The sequence below is a fragment of the Drosophila takahashii genome, chromosome 2R (assembly GCF_030179915.1).
Source record: "Drosophila takahashii strain IR98-3 E-12201 chromosome 2R, DtakHiC1v2, whole genome shotgun sequence".
Classification (NCBI taxonomy): Eukaryota; Metazoa; Arthropoda; class Insecta; order Diptera; family Drosophilidae; genus Drosophila; species Drosophila takahashii.
Genome location: NC_091679.1, coordinates 27,728,113 through 27,741,914, shown reverse-complemented (window position 1 = coordinate 27,741,914; position 13,802 = coordinate 27,728,113). Strand labels below are relative to the sequence as shown.

Sequence of the window (13,802 nt, the reverse complement as noted above, 5' to 3'; positions counted from 1 at the left end):
AAACCTAATTAATAGTAATTTAAATATTAGATATACAAAATAAGTAACAAATTAAACTTAAAATTGTTTTTTTTTTATTTAATTTAAATTTGCCATCATTTTCGACAATGATCCGGCATCACTGCCAAAGCTTGCGAAGCTTTCTAACACTAGGCGGTTTCCGAAGAAGAAAAAAATCCGGACGACGCCAAATGTTAGCGGGAAATAATCCTTTTTACCGCTAGTGCCAAGTCCTGATCCTTCGCCATGAACTCGCAGGTGATGTACCACAATGTGCCCACGCCGCCCGGCAACGTTTCCCTGGCGGCCGCCGCTCCCGACGGCGGTTTGCTGTACGCCGGCGTTCGCTGCATCAACTACATATCCGCACCGCCGGCAAACGGCGAACAGCCCCAAGTGGTGACCATGTCGACGCGCATCAACATCCTGGCCCTGGACGTGAGTCCCATGTGGGGCAGTGGGAACGGTGGTCCAACGAAGCCCTTCGCCATCGTTGGCGACGATCTGAGCGTTCAGGTCTGGGACTGCGGACTGGGAGAGGCCGTCATCGGGCACAAGGCCCATCAGCATCAGCACGAGGCGAGGGATGTGCGCGTGGTGCACCACACCACCAACTCGGTGCTGATGAGCTACCTGGCCAACGGCAACATACTCTCGTTGGACGCCAGCGACCTGGTCATCTACTGCGTGGCCTCCAACAGCTACTGTCGCCGCCCCACTTTCATCTCGCCCCGCAACCATCAGCTCACCATGGTGCGCTGCTCCCCCTACAACGCCAACCAGTTCGCCGTGGGCACTGCCATGGGCAATGTGCTGGTCTGCGACCTGCGTAAGATGAACATCGTCTACAAGTTCCACGGCCACAAGGCGCCCGTCTGCGGATTGGCATGGCGGGAGGTGCCTGCTCCCCGGGAGGAGGAGCAGCTCAACGATCTGACTTCGCGGGCCGAACAGTGGCGAAGCCGCAATGGCGACCAGGAGAAGCCCAAGGCGAAGCCGCCACCGCTGTCCAAATCCAGGGCAGCCGAATCGGACGACTTGTTCGACATCTACAACTTTGATCACCTGGAGTGCGAGTTTGGCGCTCCTGTCGCTGCGCGACGCCGATCCTCCGAAGATTGCGGTGGTGGCTTTGTCGGCCTGGAGAAGCCAGCCGGTGCTGCTGCCTTGGATTTCGTTGAAGCCTGCGAGAGTATGAAGGCGGATCTGTTGGCCACCCGTCAGGAGGCGGAAAACATCCAGCACGTGGAGGTCACTCTGAATGACTGCGAGCCCACGAAGCCCAAGGGACCGTTGAGTGATGCCAGCACGAGTAGCAACAAGCACGATGCCAGCGATTCCACCGAAGGCAGTCTGGAGGTCATTCAGTACAGCTCGTCCAGCGACGATGCCGTGATCGTCGATGGCGAGGCAGCCAAGCCAAAGAGAGAAGTCCTGCATCACATCTACCACCAGGCTGAGGTGCATGCGTCGGGGAATCCGCAGGCCAAGTCGGAGCCCCAGAGCAATCTTCAAACGGTGCCAGCCGTCAGCACGGAGACCATCAGCTCGACCTCGGCAAATAACACTCGCTTGGACAGCTTGCTAGTTTCGATTGACGGCGATGAGGTGATGATGATTTGGAATGCCAATACAGGAGCACACGCTGGCAAGAACTACAGCAGGAGCAAGGCGGCAGGTGAGTAGTCAGCAAGTAAACATAATTAACCAGGCTTCGGAAAATAACACACTCTGTAAAAAACTTGTGTTATTAACATGTTAAATGTCAAAGTGTTAAATTCAAAAAAAGTTATTGACATGTGTGTAAAAAATTGTAGCTTACATATGCTAGAAACATAAATAACACGCACAGTTTATTTGTGTTTTTTACACAACGTGTTTTTAACACAATGAGTTTTTAACACAATGAGTTTTTAACACAATGAGTTTTTGACATTAAAACGTCAGAAACATATGCTTTAAAACGGCTTAAAATAACAATTTAGATATCCTGGCCCAATATTGATTATTAATTTTCCCTTCGATTCGTTAATGTCCATAAAATTTAATTTTCATTTGTTTTAGAAACACAGTGTGTAAAAAACAAGTCGTGTTAATAACACATTGTGTAAAAAACACAAGTGAGCTTTGTTTTTGACACACATGTCATAAACTTTGCTCACACTGTAAAATACAATTTAGCATGTTTTTAATATGTGTGTTAAATTTCGAACCCTGTAATTAACAATCATTTAACTTTGTTTCTTTTCAGGCAAGCTAAACAACGTTTACTGGCTGAACGACCAGGTGATTGTTTCCCTGAGTCGCCACCAGTTGTTCTTCTGGTCTCTAGAGTTCGAGCGGAAGATGCTTCGCTACAAGATCAGCAAGGACAAGGCACACAGTTGCCACTTGCAGGACATTGTGTCGTTTTCCTGCGACTCTGAGAAAGAGATGATATGGTTGTGCAGAAACAATCGTCAGATTGGAATGATGAATCCAAGGAAGGGCCAAGTGAGTGCCTTCTACGGCACAGTGGCGTTCGGAGTGCGAGCAATGGCCGAGTGTCCGGATGATATGAACAAGTAAGCTGATATAAAACATGCCAAAACCAAGACTGACTTTCTTCTCGTTTAGAATCGCTTTGGGTTGCTCGGACCGCCGCGTGGCCTTCTTTGATATATCGAAGCTCTCGACCAGCTGCCTGCCCATCGATAGCGTCTATGTGGCCAGTAATGTCTACTCCCTGGCCTGGAGTCCCAACTGCTTGGAGCTGGCCTTTGGCACCTTCGACGGAACAGTAGGATTATTCACTTCGTTTATTGGTTTTAAAACTATATACTGAAAACATTAACAGGTTGGCATCCTTGATGTGGAGCGCATGAAGGTCAAGACGCACTTGCGGACGCCCCACAAGAAGGAAGTCTACTCGCTGGTGTGGCAGGACAACTGTATCTACTTCATTGTGAATCGCGTGTTTGGGTTTTTCGACTTGAGCAAATCCAAAACTGGTGAGTGTTGATCCTTGACCTCATCCCATGTGTTGCCGCGTGTTGTACGTTTGGTTCTGGGCGTTGCGCTGTCCGTAGCTGATCTTTGTCTGCGTGTCGTTGGTCTGCCGCTTACGGATGTTGGCCAAGTGGATGGTCTCCCTGTGATAGTCCCACGCATTCCATGTCACGTTTATCCAGTTGGCTGGCGACAGATCGTTGGTCACAACCATTTCCGTTTGACACTCAAAATCCCTTTGCTTTGGCGGCTCAACTATGAGATCTTGCAGCTCCATCGCTATCAGCGCATCGTCCAACTTGAAGAGCAGCGCTAGATTGGCACTGTTAAAGACCACTTTCCTAAAGGCGGCTATAAAGGGCTCAAAGCGGAGCTCTGCGAAGCGAGCGTATCTTGGGTCCCGAAAGCCGAAAGTAATGTTCACATTGGAGCAAAGCTTCCTGGTCACTTGGGCCGGCATAAGCAGGCCATTCGTTATGGTCATGGCCAGGGAGCAAAACTCCTTAATGTCCGCCTTGCTTAGATTGCAAAAGTTGCCATCGGTCTGCAGGTTCTTCACCGCATCCATGCGTTCCTCGAAGGAGCAGACCTTGGGGTTCTTTATGCGCTTATTCAGGGCCTGCAGCTCGGTCACCGTTTCCTTGGCGAGGGTCATCAAGTCGTCGACCACCAACGCCTCCAACTTCTCCCGCAGCTTGTTCAACTCGACAATGTGGTTCAGGAAGTGGTTTAGATTGGCCCACACCTGTGAGATGTACACAAAGTGCGGCTAGAAACGAAAGACACTATTAGATTGAACCAAAAACTGTAGGGTAAACCCTTCAATCTACTTACAAAGACCAGCTCCGAATCAATGGCGGTGCGCATGGCCAGGGTATCGTTAATCTTGGCCACCACGCAGTTGTAGCGCTTCTGCTCCACTTCAATCAGATAGACTGTGCTCTGGTAATGCTCGCTCAGAGTGGTCAGGCAGCGGTGCAGCATAAAGTAGGTCACCGAGAACTGGTTCAGACGATCCAGGTGCTCGAGGGGCACTCGGTAGGTCAGCGTTTCGTCCTTGTGATCAATATGAATGAGATCATCGAGGGCCGCCTGGCAGAAGGATTGCATCTTGACGGCCCTCTCCAAACTGCTTCTGAAGGCCGCCTCCGTGTTCTTTTGAGCCATTTGCAGATCGTCAACCACTAGAAAATATGTTAGATTAAATATTTCGGAAACGGAAAAGCAAATTGTTAACCCACCTTTTCTGACATTCTCCCTATCTCCATCGGGTCCATCATTATTATAGATAACTATGCCGCCCACCGTGGCCGCCAATCGCTGAAGATACTCCAGCCGATGGTACTTCTTCTTTAGGACATAATTCTGCAAATCACTGCGTCCGATAACGCTGTTCAGAGCCTGGGCCGTAAGCTTGAGCAGCACATGGTTCTTGGGCGAGCCCAGATTGTAGCAGGCCACAATGAAGACCTGCATCTTGGCGAACAGCTGGTCCAGTTGCACCTTACTGCAGGTCTCTGGGTACTGGAGAATGTCTTTGATGAGCAGCTGCAGTTCCGCTTCGAACTTTTCCTCGTACTGCTTTTTGACATACTCCAGATCTATGGTCACTCCTTTCTTCATCACCCACGCCATCTTCATGTTGGCCATCGTACAATCCTTTGAATTCACATAGCTATCCACAATTGTGTTCACAAAAGAGTCAATGGCACAGGCGGTAGGTTTGTTCAGGTCGTATTTAAGCAGACCTCTTCGCTGATCCCTGGCCAGCAGGTGAACCGCGAAGGTGACGAACTCCTCGTCAACCTTGAGATCCAACTGCCGGAAGCGCTTCATAATGCGGTGACCAATGGTCACCAGTGTCCTGTGACGCGGCATTCTAGTAAAAGGAACGATTAATTTAATTCAGGGCAGAACTCGTTGAAAAGAAATGTGTAACGTTGACTGCTTGTTAAATTTATTTTCCTTGTTATTTTTCTGTTGCCCTTGGTTACACAGTGTAATTTTAATTTGCTGTAGAATTCGTACTTTGAAATTAATAATGCCCTTAATCTTTTTATTTTCCTTGATATTTAAGCATTACTTAACTTTTAATTATTCCTGCCAAATCATTAAAATGGTCACACAATTATCTTTGAAACTGAAATTTAAAGAGAACAATGGTCTCTAAGTTAAGTTAAAACAAAGAGTTTCTTGGCTTTGAGACACGATTTAACTAGCTGTTTAAGCTAAGCGCAACATGTAAAGCAAATTACTTGAAAATAATTCTTAAAGACAAGGAAAAAATACATACTTAAGATTTAATTTCGATTTAATAGGTAAACGATAGCTTATAGGCTTTTAAAGTAATATTAGAAGCAAATCAGAAGGCCACTTGTTTAGTTTTTATTTTATAAATATAAAAAATAAAGATTCTTAACTAACCGTTTTTATTTTGTATTTTTTACAGAGCCCGTAATTGTGAATTGCATCTCGCGGCCCAGTTACCTCAGCGTTCGTGGAAACTTCCTTTTCGTGGGCACCGATGATGGTCTATTGCAGCTGCACGAACGAGATTCGGGAATGGGCAAGTCCTGGACTCCGTTTATCCGCCAGTCAGCTTTGCTGGCTCGCTATGTGACCGATATAGCTTGGTGCCCCTTGGACAGCAATAAGTTTGGAGTGGCGGGCAACGACAAGTCCGTGTATGTGATGGAGTTCCAGCCTGCGGAGCGCAACTGGAAAACGATGCACACTTTCAGGGCAAGCGCAGAGAAGGCTTCGATTACCTCGCTCAAGTGGAGTCATAGCCAGAAGCATCTGCTCCTCACGTTCCACATCGAGGGAAAGGTGTGCCTGTGGAACTGCAACGAGCCAGAGAAGCCACCACTGACCATTGTCTACCACTGCCCCATGTGGTGTGGAATGTTTTTGCCCACCAACGAGAATATCATCATGTGCTCGGGAAAGGCACTCTCTGTGGAGCTAATCGACATCAAGGCTGGCGATGAGCAAAGCATCTGCCCCAAAGTGGATGCCCTACTGAACGTTAAGTGGGCTAGCAAATCCCTGACGCAGCCCTTCGCTCCCGTACTCACAGCGGCTGATAAGAAGCGACAGCGACGCGACCAGCGGAAAATGGCAGCCAAACTACAAGCCGAGACAGCTAACGAGCATCAGAAGAAAGTCTCCGAATCGGAAACTCCTGTTAATGAAAACTCTGTTAAGGATATACCTGTGAACGAGACTCCTGTGGAGGAAATGCTGGGAGCTCTCAGCTTGGACAAGAAGTCCCAGAAAGTAAACACAAAGGAGTGCATAAAGTGCAAGGAATTAGAAGCTGGTCAACCGCCCGACAGTTTCTTGACAGTAAGTCGGCAGTGGCGTTCTCCAAAAACTAAAACTAATAATGTTTCCACCCACAGCATAGCCGCACCTGCCTCTACCTCACCCAGAAGGAGCTCAACAAGAGCGCCCTGGAGAAGTTGGCCATTGTTCTCACCGAGGACGCGGCCAAGATCGACAAGTCAGTGCTCATGTCGAAGCTTTTTAGTACCAAAGTGATGGCCAAGGAGCTCATTGCCACAGAGTGTACGTAAAATATAAATTAACAGATAAATCAACAATAATTCTAACGTTTAATGAAATATTTCAGTAACCAATTTGAAGCACTCAAACACAAAAGACATAGCCCCACTTTGTCTGGCCATATCCACGTTCAAGTTGCGCGAGGAGCTGGAGCAGCACATGGCCAACAAGACGCTTACCGAATGGCATCTCTCGGTAGCCCCTTCAGTGTCCTTTACGTAAGGTTTAGATCTTATGCTTTAAAACAAATTTCCTTCAATCTTGTTATATTTTAGGCTCTGGCAGGACTGTTGCCGCGCCTATGCCAAGCAAATGGAGGAAAAGGGCTTTGTCATGCACGCAGCCACGTATCTCTTTAGCCTGGGAATGCAGTCAGAAGCCATCAATCTGTTTCTGGCCAACGAGTACTACAAAGAGGCCCTGGTTCATGCGCGCATCTGCTTGCCAGCGACGGATCCTTTGATCAAGACCATAATTAACAAGTGGCTCGAGCAACTCGAGGGAACGGGCAACTTTGCAGCAGCAGCTTTGATGTAAGTAAAACCACTAAAATTAAAATTTAAAGCAAAATAATAATGCAAATCCCTTTACAGATGCGTACTGGACAACGAAATGCTGCGCGGCTACTCTTATTTAAGGAAGTTTCGCAACTGCACTCCCGAAATCGCCGAACTGATGGACCAAATCAAACGGATTGGCCAGCTGGGCGGAGTGCTAGATGGTTGTGCCCCCATTGAGCCCATACACAATGGCTCCACTGCCGAACATTAAGCCTTAATTAATCTCGTTGATTTAAGCATAGTTTTTAGTCTGAAACAGGCTGTATTTAGAGTACTCGTTCGAAAATCGCCCCGATACAATCATGAAGCTATTATCTATTAGCTAGGCATTTAAAAATGTTCATCCATGGATTTAACTAATTTTCATACCTAGATAGCCAGAGACTGAGTGGAATTGAAACTGTTTTAAGTTGCCTTCGGCATACCATTTATTTTAATTTAATTTACCCTAAAGAAAGGAGGAAAACACGATATATATATCAATGGCACAATAGCTAGTAAAGAAACACACACAAATTGAATTTTGAATAAACGAAAACGAGAGAAAAAGAAACCCAGCGGCAAGCTTTAATTAGAACAGGCCAAAAGCAACCATTTGTTATCAAAAGTATGACCGTTAGGCCTCATTTTCGTCTGGGCTTTGGCATCAAATTATGCAAATGGCAGGGTTCCCCAGCCCGCCGTCAGCATCACTGCCAGTTAGGAATTAAGTTTTAATTGTTGGAACAAGAGTCAGGGCGAGTGAACTTGCTGCACAGTCAGTAGCAACAGAAATAGCAGCAGCGAAAACAAACGAAACCGACGGAGAAATGTAAATCAACAAAACGACAGGCCAGAGCAGAGCTGGCTCGAAACTTTAAGCTGGAAGCGCCGCATTGCTCTTCAGTTGCCAAACAGACGTCGTAGCCGCCGCAGCGCTCGCAGAGTCTCGTTCGGTTGGACGAAGTTCGTTTCCTCAGTCTTTCGAATTTCACTTTTAACCGTTTGCAAGCGCGCCAAGCTGAAGCTTCAGCGTACCGTTATCGCGCGGCACGTTACGGAGTGAGTGACCCACACATCTCGACCATTCTCACGTCCCTCAACTTTGACTTGACCTGGTGATGGTTGATGGTGGTCGGTCGAGTGACCGTTGTACAATTAAATAACAATCAAAACATACATAATTGCGTACGAGAGCACATTTCGCTTTTGCGATGAGACAAAACGAGTTCTCCGTTCCTGGCTTTATTTAATTTAAGCGCGCAGTAAAAGTGCCAAGAACCACTCGTAGTTGGTGGTGGTGTTTTCTTGTGTGTGGTTTTGTTTGCCGTGCCCCATTAAAATCGTCGTTGGGGCGACGCAATTTGCATGAGCGACAACTTCGAATCTTTTGAGAAATTTATACTACGAGCAGTGACTCAACGCTAAACAATTTCGTGGAGTGGAGCAGCTCGTGTGTGAGTGCGTCGCTGAGAAAAAACATTTCTTGCTTGACTGATAATTTCTACGATCCGCGCTTATTGTTCATTTAGTTTTCGGTATTTCTGCCTGCCTGTTGTAACTGCTTGGGATGGATCGGATCGGATAGGCTTGGATCGTTGGCAATAATAATCATAATGCCGAGTGAAAGGTACATTTTACAACGCATCGATACATATGCTGGATATATGCCTATATATAATAGCTGATTGCATTTTGAAACGCACAGTCACAGCATAACGGCAACGCATTGGATTGGCCTTTTCGTTTCGTTTCGATTCCATTTTCATTTCGATTTACAACGACTTCATAATAACAATTTGCATAACTTTGCCGCTGCATTGTTGTTTATTCATGCATTCACCGCTGTCCATTGTTGCACTTATGCTATCGAACCCGCAATGCAGACACATCATATCATAGTTAACACAATAGCGAAATTAAATTAATTTAATTGTTTGCGAGGCGCGGGGAGCACAATGCGAAATATTTTGAAATGCTGCTCGCATTTTTTCGGTCACACAGGGTTCACAGAAATTATGTATGTTGGATCTGCATAATTTCGTAATCCTCGTCGCTTGGGTGTGGCAGGCAGGCAGTCATTCAGTCAAGGGCGCTGCGAAATCGCTTGCCACCTTTTCATTTTACCGGCGTTGAGTGCTAATAAATAGCAGTTAAACCGAAACCGACGAAAACCCGTTTAAATATGAAAAAATGCCCCCGAAAAACCGGACAGCCCAACGAGAATGAGTTTGTCCAGCTAATTAGCAATAAAACAAACTTGGCTTGCAATTCTTTCCGGCCACCGAAGAAAGCCAAAAACCAGAACCACCGCATCGTCAGTGGGACAGGAAAGAGCTGGCTCTAAACTTGCAACGTCTACGGAATGTCAATGGGGCAAGTCACCACCATCAGACACTTTAAGGTGCGCATATCCGGTGCGTCGCTCCTTTTTGGGCGGAGACCAAGACCAAGAGCACCCCGGCCAAACCCATAGATACGCCTTCGGGTGGATCCCATCATCATAATCGTAATCATAATCATCATTGCAGACCATGATGAGCACGATGAGCCGGCGCACCTGCGTGCTGACGACATTGAGCCGACAAGTTCGTCGCCTCTATTTTGATGACGATGTCTATTATGGGCGGATTACCGTATCCGACTAAGCGGATAACTGGGCTCCGAGCACCTCTGAGTGATGTGTTGGCGAGGCGTCTCAATTGTTTACACTCCACAGCACGAATTCGTGGGCAAGCCAATGGGATAATTGGTCGGGTTTTTTTCATTACAAGTGCCTACGGAATCGGTTTGTTTAAATGGGCTGAAATAAATCTTTAAATTACTTTCCATTTGTTAATTGTCTCATATTTTCCATCGTGATTCATTTTTCATTTCATTTTTTGTATTTTTCATTGCATCTGAGTTTATTGGGCGTTTTAAAGCTAGATATAATATAAATATTTCAAATATAATAAATACAAAAAAAATGTATTATGCGAGTAAAATTTGGAAATATTAAAAAAGTTATTATATTAATCTATTATTACATTTTAACTAAGCATTTGGCTGAATTTTAATTCAATTTTATTTATAGGAAATATTAAAGTTTTCACAATTCCTTAAAGCAATTCAGTTACAAATTCCATTTATTTCCATCTCCTTGTCTCGTTTAAAAATGCGTTAAGTACACAAACTTGGTAGCGGAGTGTAATTGATTAATTGATTTGGTTACTGACGAGTTTGCAAATTCATTTGTCATGACATAAGGTGGCTCGTAACTGGCATTTGGTAAACAGTTTCAGCCAGCTCTTCGACAGAAGCTTCCTTCTTAGCACGCGACACCATTTGTTTCGGGTCAAATATTTGCTCGGGCGAGCAAACAAAAGACTTGGACAACGAACTGGCTGTGTGGAAAAGTGAAAATCTTCTAAATAATATGGCACAGGCCGTTACCCGACTGACTGAGAGTGCTACGCTGTGTTTATTTGTTTCTTAGCTTGTTTATACACACATATACACAGAGATTTTGTGTAGCAGCCAAAACAAGTTCGTTGCCTAAGTCTTTTGTTCCGAGTATCGAACTGGACGCATCGCAGCTCATCTCATCTCGGAATTCTCATTTCAGCACCAACCTAGCATGACACGGCTCAATTGGGCCGCTTAACGCTTTCATTCAACCCACAAGCGGTCTGGACTCGAAACCCATTCGAACATAAACCAAGAACTAGAACACATAGCATCGTATCGCATCGCATCGCACCACTGGCCTCCTCCTCCTCCTCTTCCCCATTAAAAGGGGAACCAAGGCCAAACCACCCTCCCGCTTGGCAGCATAATTTCTCTCGAAAAACCGCACTCACACATATATTCACACAACAACCGCAACCGAATAACACGAATAATGAATTATCAGAAGGCCAGTGAAAAGCAGTCGCCGTCCTCATTGAAGAAGCGGCCGCCGGGCAACGGCAATAGCATACAAAACTTTTGGAACGAACGCATTATGGAGCGCTTTATAAAGGCGAATCTATTCATTATCTGCTGCGTGGTGGCGGTTCTTTTGCTGGTAAGTAACTTCGGGTGATATCTCCATATCGTTTTCATCTCTAAATGTATATCTTGTCCGTCTGCCTGTCCGTATGTCCGTCCGTTACCGTTATCAGTGTGAAAACATTTCTGCTCCATTAAGTGAAAATGAAATGAAATCGTTTTTTGCGCAAATGTAAAAATTTCATCTCTTTTTTTTTGCGCTGACCGAGTTGACAGTCCAAGAGGCAGTCCAAGTCGTTGAGGGAGGGAAGGTGGGAGCTCATTAATTGATTGATGGATGGTTGCGAGGCACAGTTGTCTCCGGTTTTTTTGTATGTTTTTTGTGCATCGCATTTCTACATCTCTAACTGCCATCGCCTGATTTATGTTTTCGCTTTTCTTCTGCGAATCTCGGCTAATTTCCATTTCTCTTCCCATTTCGATCTCCATTCGCAGATCGTCTATCTGGGGGCCTTCTCGTGTGAGGTCTCTTGGATACTGGAGGCCCACGGGGAGTTGCCCTTCGCCGCCTACACACTCTGCTCGCTGTACTTCGTCATGTTCGTGGCCACCACAATCCTCATCCACGGCCTGGTCAGCGGGCTCTGCTGGCCCTTGTTCGCCTGGTCGGGCATCATCGGCCTCCTCTCGATTCCAGAACTGGTCTTTGTCATGATCATGACCACACAGCACTGGGTAAGTTTGAAAACCAGACTAGGATTTACCACTAAGACAACATTTTTTTGTTAATTGGCTTTTTACAATACATTTAATAAATGTAATATCAGGCAATCAGGCTTAGAACCCACCCAGTTTTCAATTTGTAAGTTACTTAAAAAATCAGAAATTAATTTGTTAAACCTGGAGTCTGTTCGAACAATTTTTGTTTTTTTTTTATTTGTATCGACAAATCCTTGAGTTTATAAAGTTTTAAAAATCAGCGATGAAAAAATAGTATTTAAACAAAACGACTAAAAATACGTTCAGATGTTAATATGGAATATTTCTAAAAGTTTAAAACAATACGTTATTAGAAATCTTAGTTGATTACCGTTATATTGAAATAGAGAGATTCTTTAATACCTGAGTATTCAAATTCTTGTCTTCAAGTCAATTAAAATTTCATCTGATTAACCTGTAGAGGGGTCTGATATAAAGTTTTAAAATATTCAGGACTTAAAAATAGAAATGTGTTCCTAAGTTTAGGATAATATTTCAATCTTCTTACTCTCCAGGGTCTCCAATCGGTGCATGGACTGACAGAGCTGACTTCCTACCTGATTCGCCTGATCATCAACTGTTTCGCGCTGATCTGTGTGATTCCCACGGGCATTCGGTGGCGTCGGGAGACCCAGGTGCTGAGCCAGCTGCAGGGATTGGCCACTCGACTCTCGCTGCAAACGCCCGCGCCCAGTGTTCCCATGACCAAGGCCGACTCGCGTCGCTCCAGCCAGCGGCTGAGTGGATTCGAGAACGCCGGCTACCAGCTGTGCGATGAGACAGCCTCCAAGATGCCACTGGGTCCGGGAATGGGCTTGGGTCTGAACAACCAGTGTGGTGGTAGTCAGGCGTTTGGCTCCCAGAATGAATTCAATGCCAGCATGTTTGCGCCGGCCTTGGCCCAGCAGTTCAACAATGCCACACTGATGCAGCGAGGTGGCGGAGCTGGGGTGGCTCCGCCTGGCCATCGCGCCCAGTCCCTGATGGATCTGCGCTGCACTCTGCCCGGCATGTACAATCCGCGACATGTGCTCGATACGGAGGACAAGAATGCCAAGTACTTCAACATCACCATCGACGACTTGAAGAACAACCTCCAGGACTCGCACCGACCATCGCCACCCTCGCTGATTGGCTCCGTCAATAATGATCCCATATACTGCTCCATTGAACCCAAACAGTTGACACCGCCACCGGCTCAGCAGAGGCGTCCACGCGGAACCCACAAGCAGCCGCCACCCGGAAAACTCTCACGGAATTGCGTTTCGCTGGAGAACCTGGACGGTATCAGCAAGGTGCAGAATGACCTGACAGCCTACGGGAACAATCTGCTGCAGAACTACACGCAGCAGCAGCAATACTACCTGGCCATGTTGTTGCACCAACAGCAGCAGCAGCAACATTTGCACCACCAACAGGCGGGAGGCATCTACCGACGGCCCTCCAACTGCAGTTCCACGGGAGGATTCGCCGGCACCGTGATGGCTCAACCGATGCAGCGACGCGGCTCCACGCACAGCCAGCAGATGCAGTATTACGGTGGCTTTGGCTATGCCAACTACGCCAATCCGTACATCACGGCCAACAGCAAACTTTCGTTGGGCAACGAGTCCGACGACTACCGGAAGTACCGCGATGTGGCTCTTTGAGTCCCTTCCGGTCCCGTTCATCCCGATCCCTAATCGATCATCAGTCAGCGCTTAGGTTAGACATCACTAGTTGTAGGACATGCTCGACATAGAATGAGATTCCTCGGAATAACGACCAAAGAGCCACAAACTAACTCAGTTTCAGTTCGTAGACTAACGTTACACTGGGAGAATCTTATGCCACGTTTATACGCAGGTTATATTTGTAAATAAATGGTTATTTGCCGAATCCATAAGCCCAAAAATATGTGTGCTATGCTAACAAACACGCCTCATTTACAAATAAAAATGTTCTAAATGAGGGAGACTTCACTGCAAAAACCTTGGG

The 13,802-nt window shown here is 46.3% G+C and overlaps 3 protein-coding genes across 4 annotated transcripts; 2 read left to right on the top strand and 1 right to left on the bottom strand.

The window, feature by feature from the left end:
* Window positions 1-145: 145 nt before the first annotated feature.
* rig (rigor mortis) lies at window positions 146-7,662 on the top strand. The gene is made up of 9 exons (XM_017147856.3): window positions 146-1,678; window positions 2,252-2,564; window positions 2,617-2,779; window positions 2,837-2,990; window positions 5,438-6,336; window positions 6,393-6,558; window positions 6,623-6,773; window positions 6,831-7,088; window positions 7,149-7,662. Exons 1-9 carry the CDS (start codon window positions 247-249, stop codon window positions 7,324-7,326), a joined length of 3,714 nt encoding a protein of 1,237 aa, XP_017003345.2. The 5' UTR covers window positions 146-246; the 3' UTR covers window positions 7,327-7,662.
* Window positions 2,984-4,935, bottom strand: LOC108061566 (cilia- and flagella-associated protein 206). Its single transcript, XM_017147857.3, has 3 exons — window positions 4,230-4,935; window positions 3,823-4,172; window positions 2,984-3,757 (listed from the first exon to the last, which is right to left on the bottom strand). The coding sequence occupies exons 1-3, from the start codon at window positions 4,864-4,866 to the stop codon at window positions 3,011-3,013; spliced, it is 1,734 nt and encodes a 577-aa protein (XP_017003346.3). The 5' UTR covers window positions 4,867-4,935; the 3' UTR covers window positions 2,984-3,010.
* Window positions 7,663-8,443: 781 nt separating the features above from the next.
* Window positions 8,444-13,681, top strand: Rcd6 (Reduction in Cnn dots 6). 2 transcript variants are annotated; one of them, XM_070213869.1, is made up of 4 exons: window positions 8,444-8,724; window positions 10,990-11,142; window positions 11,562-11,801; window positions 12,341-13,681. In XM_070213869.1, exons 2-4 carry the CDS (start codon window positions 11,080-11,082, stop codon window positions 13,472-13,474), a joined length of 1,437 nt encoding a protein of 478 aa, XP_070069970.1. In that variant the 5' UTR covers window positions 8,444-8,724; window positions 10,990-11,079; the 3' UTR covers window positions 13,475-13,681. The 2 variants fall into 2 exon arrangements, with proteins under 2 accessions (XP_070069970.1, XP_044248767.1); XM_044392832.2 differs by lacking the exon at window positions 8,444-8,724 and having other exon boundaries at window positions 10,831-11,142.
* The last annotated feature ends 121 nt before the right edge of the window (window positions 13,682-13,802 follow it).

Bases quoted from the DNA above. Each gene is read 5' to 3' on its own strand.
- LOC108061566 (XM_017147857.3), bottom strand. From the start codon at position 4,866: ATGCCGCGTCACAGGACACTGGTGACCATTGGTCACCGCATTATGAAG. The intron at 4,173-4,229 runs GTGGGTTAACAA...CATATTTTCTAG, and splicing joins TAGGGAGAATGTCAGAAAAG to TGGTTGACGATCTGCAAATG. The intron at 3,758-3,822 runs GTAAGTAGATTG...TTTCGTTTCTAG, and splicing joins TTGATTCGGAGCTGGTCTTT to CCGCACTTTGTGTACATCTC.
- Rcd6 (XM_044392832.2), top strand. From the start codon at position 10,978: ATGAATTATCAGAAGGCCAGTGAAAAGCAGTCGCCGTCCTCATTGAAG. The intron at 11,143-11,561 runs GTAAGTAACTTC...CTCCATTCGCAG, and splicing joins TGGTGGCGGTTCTTTTGCTG to ATCGTCTATCTGGGGGCCTT. The intron at 11,802-12,340 runs GTAAGTTTGAAA...CTTACTCTCCAG, and splicing joins TCATGACCACACAGCACTGG to GGTCTCCAATCGGTGCATGG.
- rig (XM_017147856.3), top strand. From the start codon at position 247: ATGAACTCGCAGGTGATGTACCACAATGTGCCCACGCCGCCCGGCAAC. The intron at 1,679-2,251 runs GTGAGTAGTCAG...GTTTCTTTTCAG, and splicing joins CAGCAGGAGCAAGGCGGCAG to GCAAGCTAAACAACGTTTAC. The intron at 2,565-2,616 runs GTAAGCTGATAT...CTTCTCGTTTAG, and splicing joins TGTCCGGATGATATGAACAA to AATCGCTTTGGGTTGCTCGG.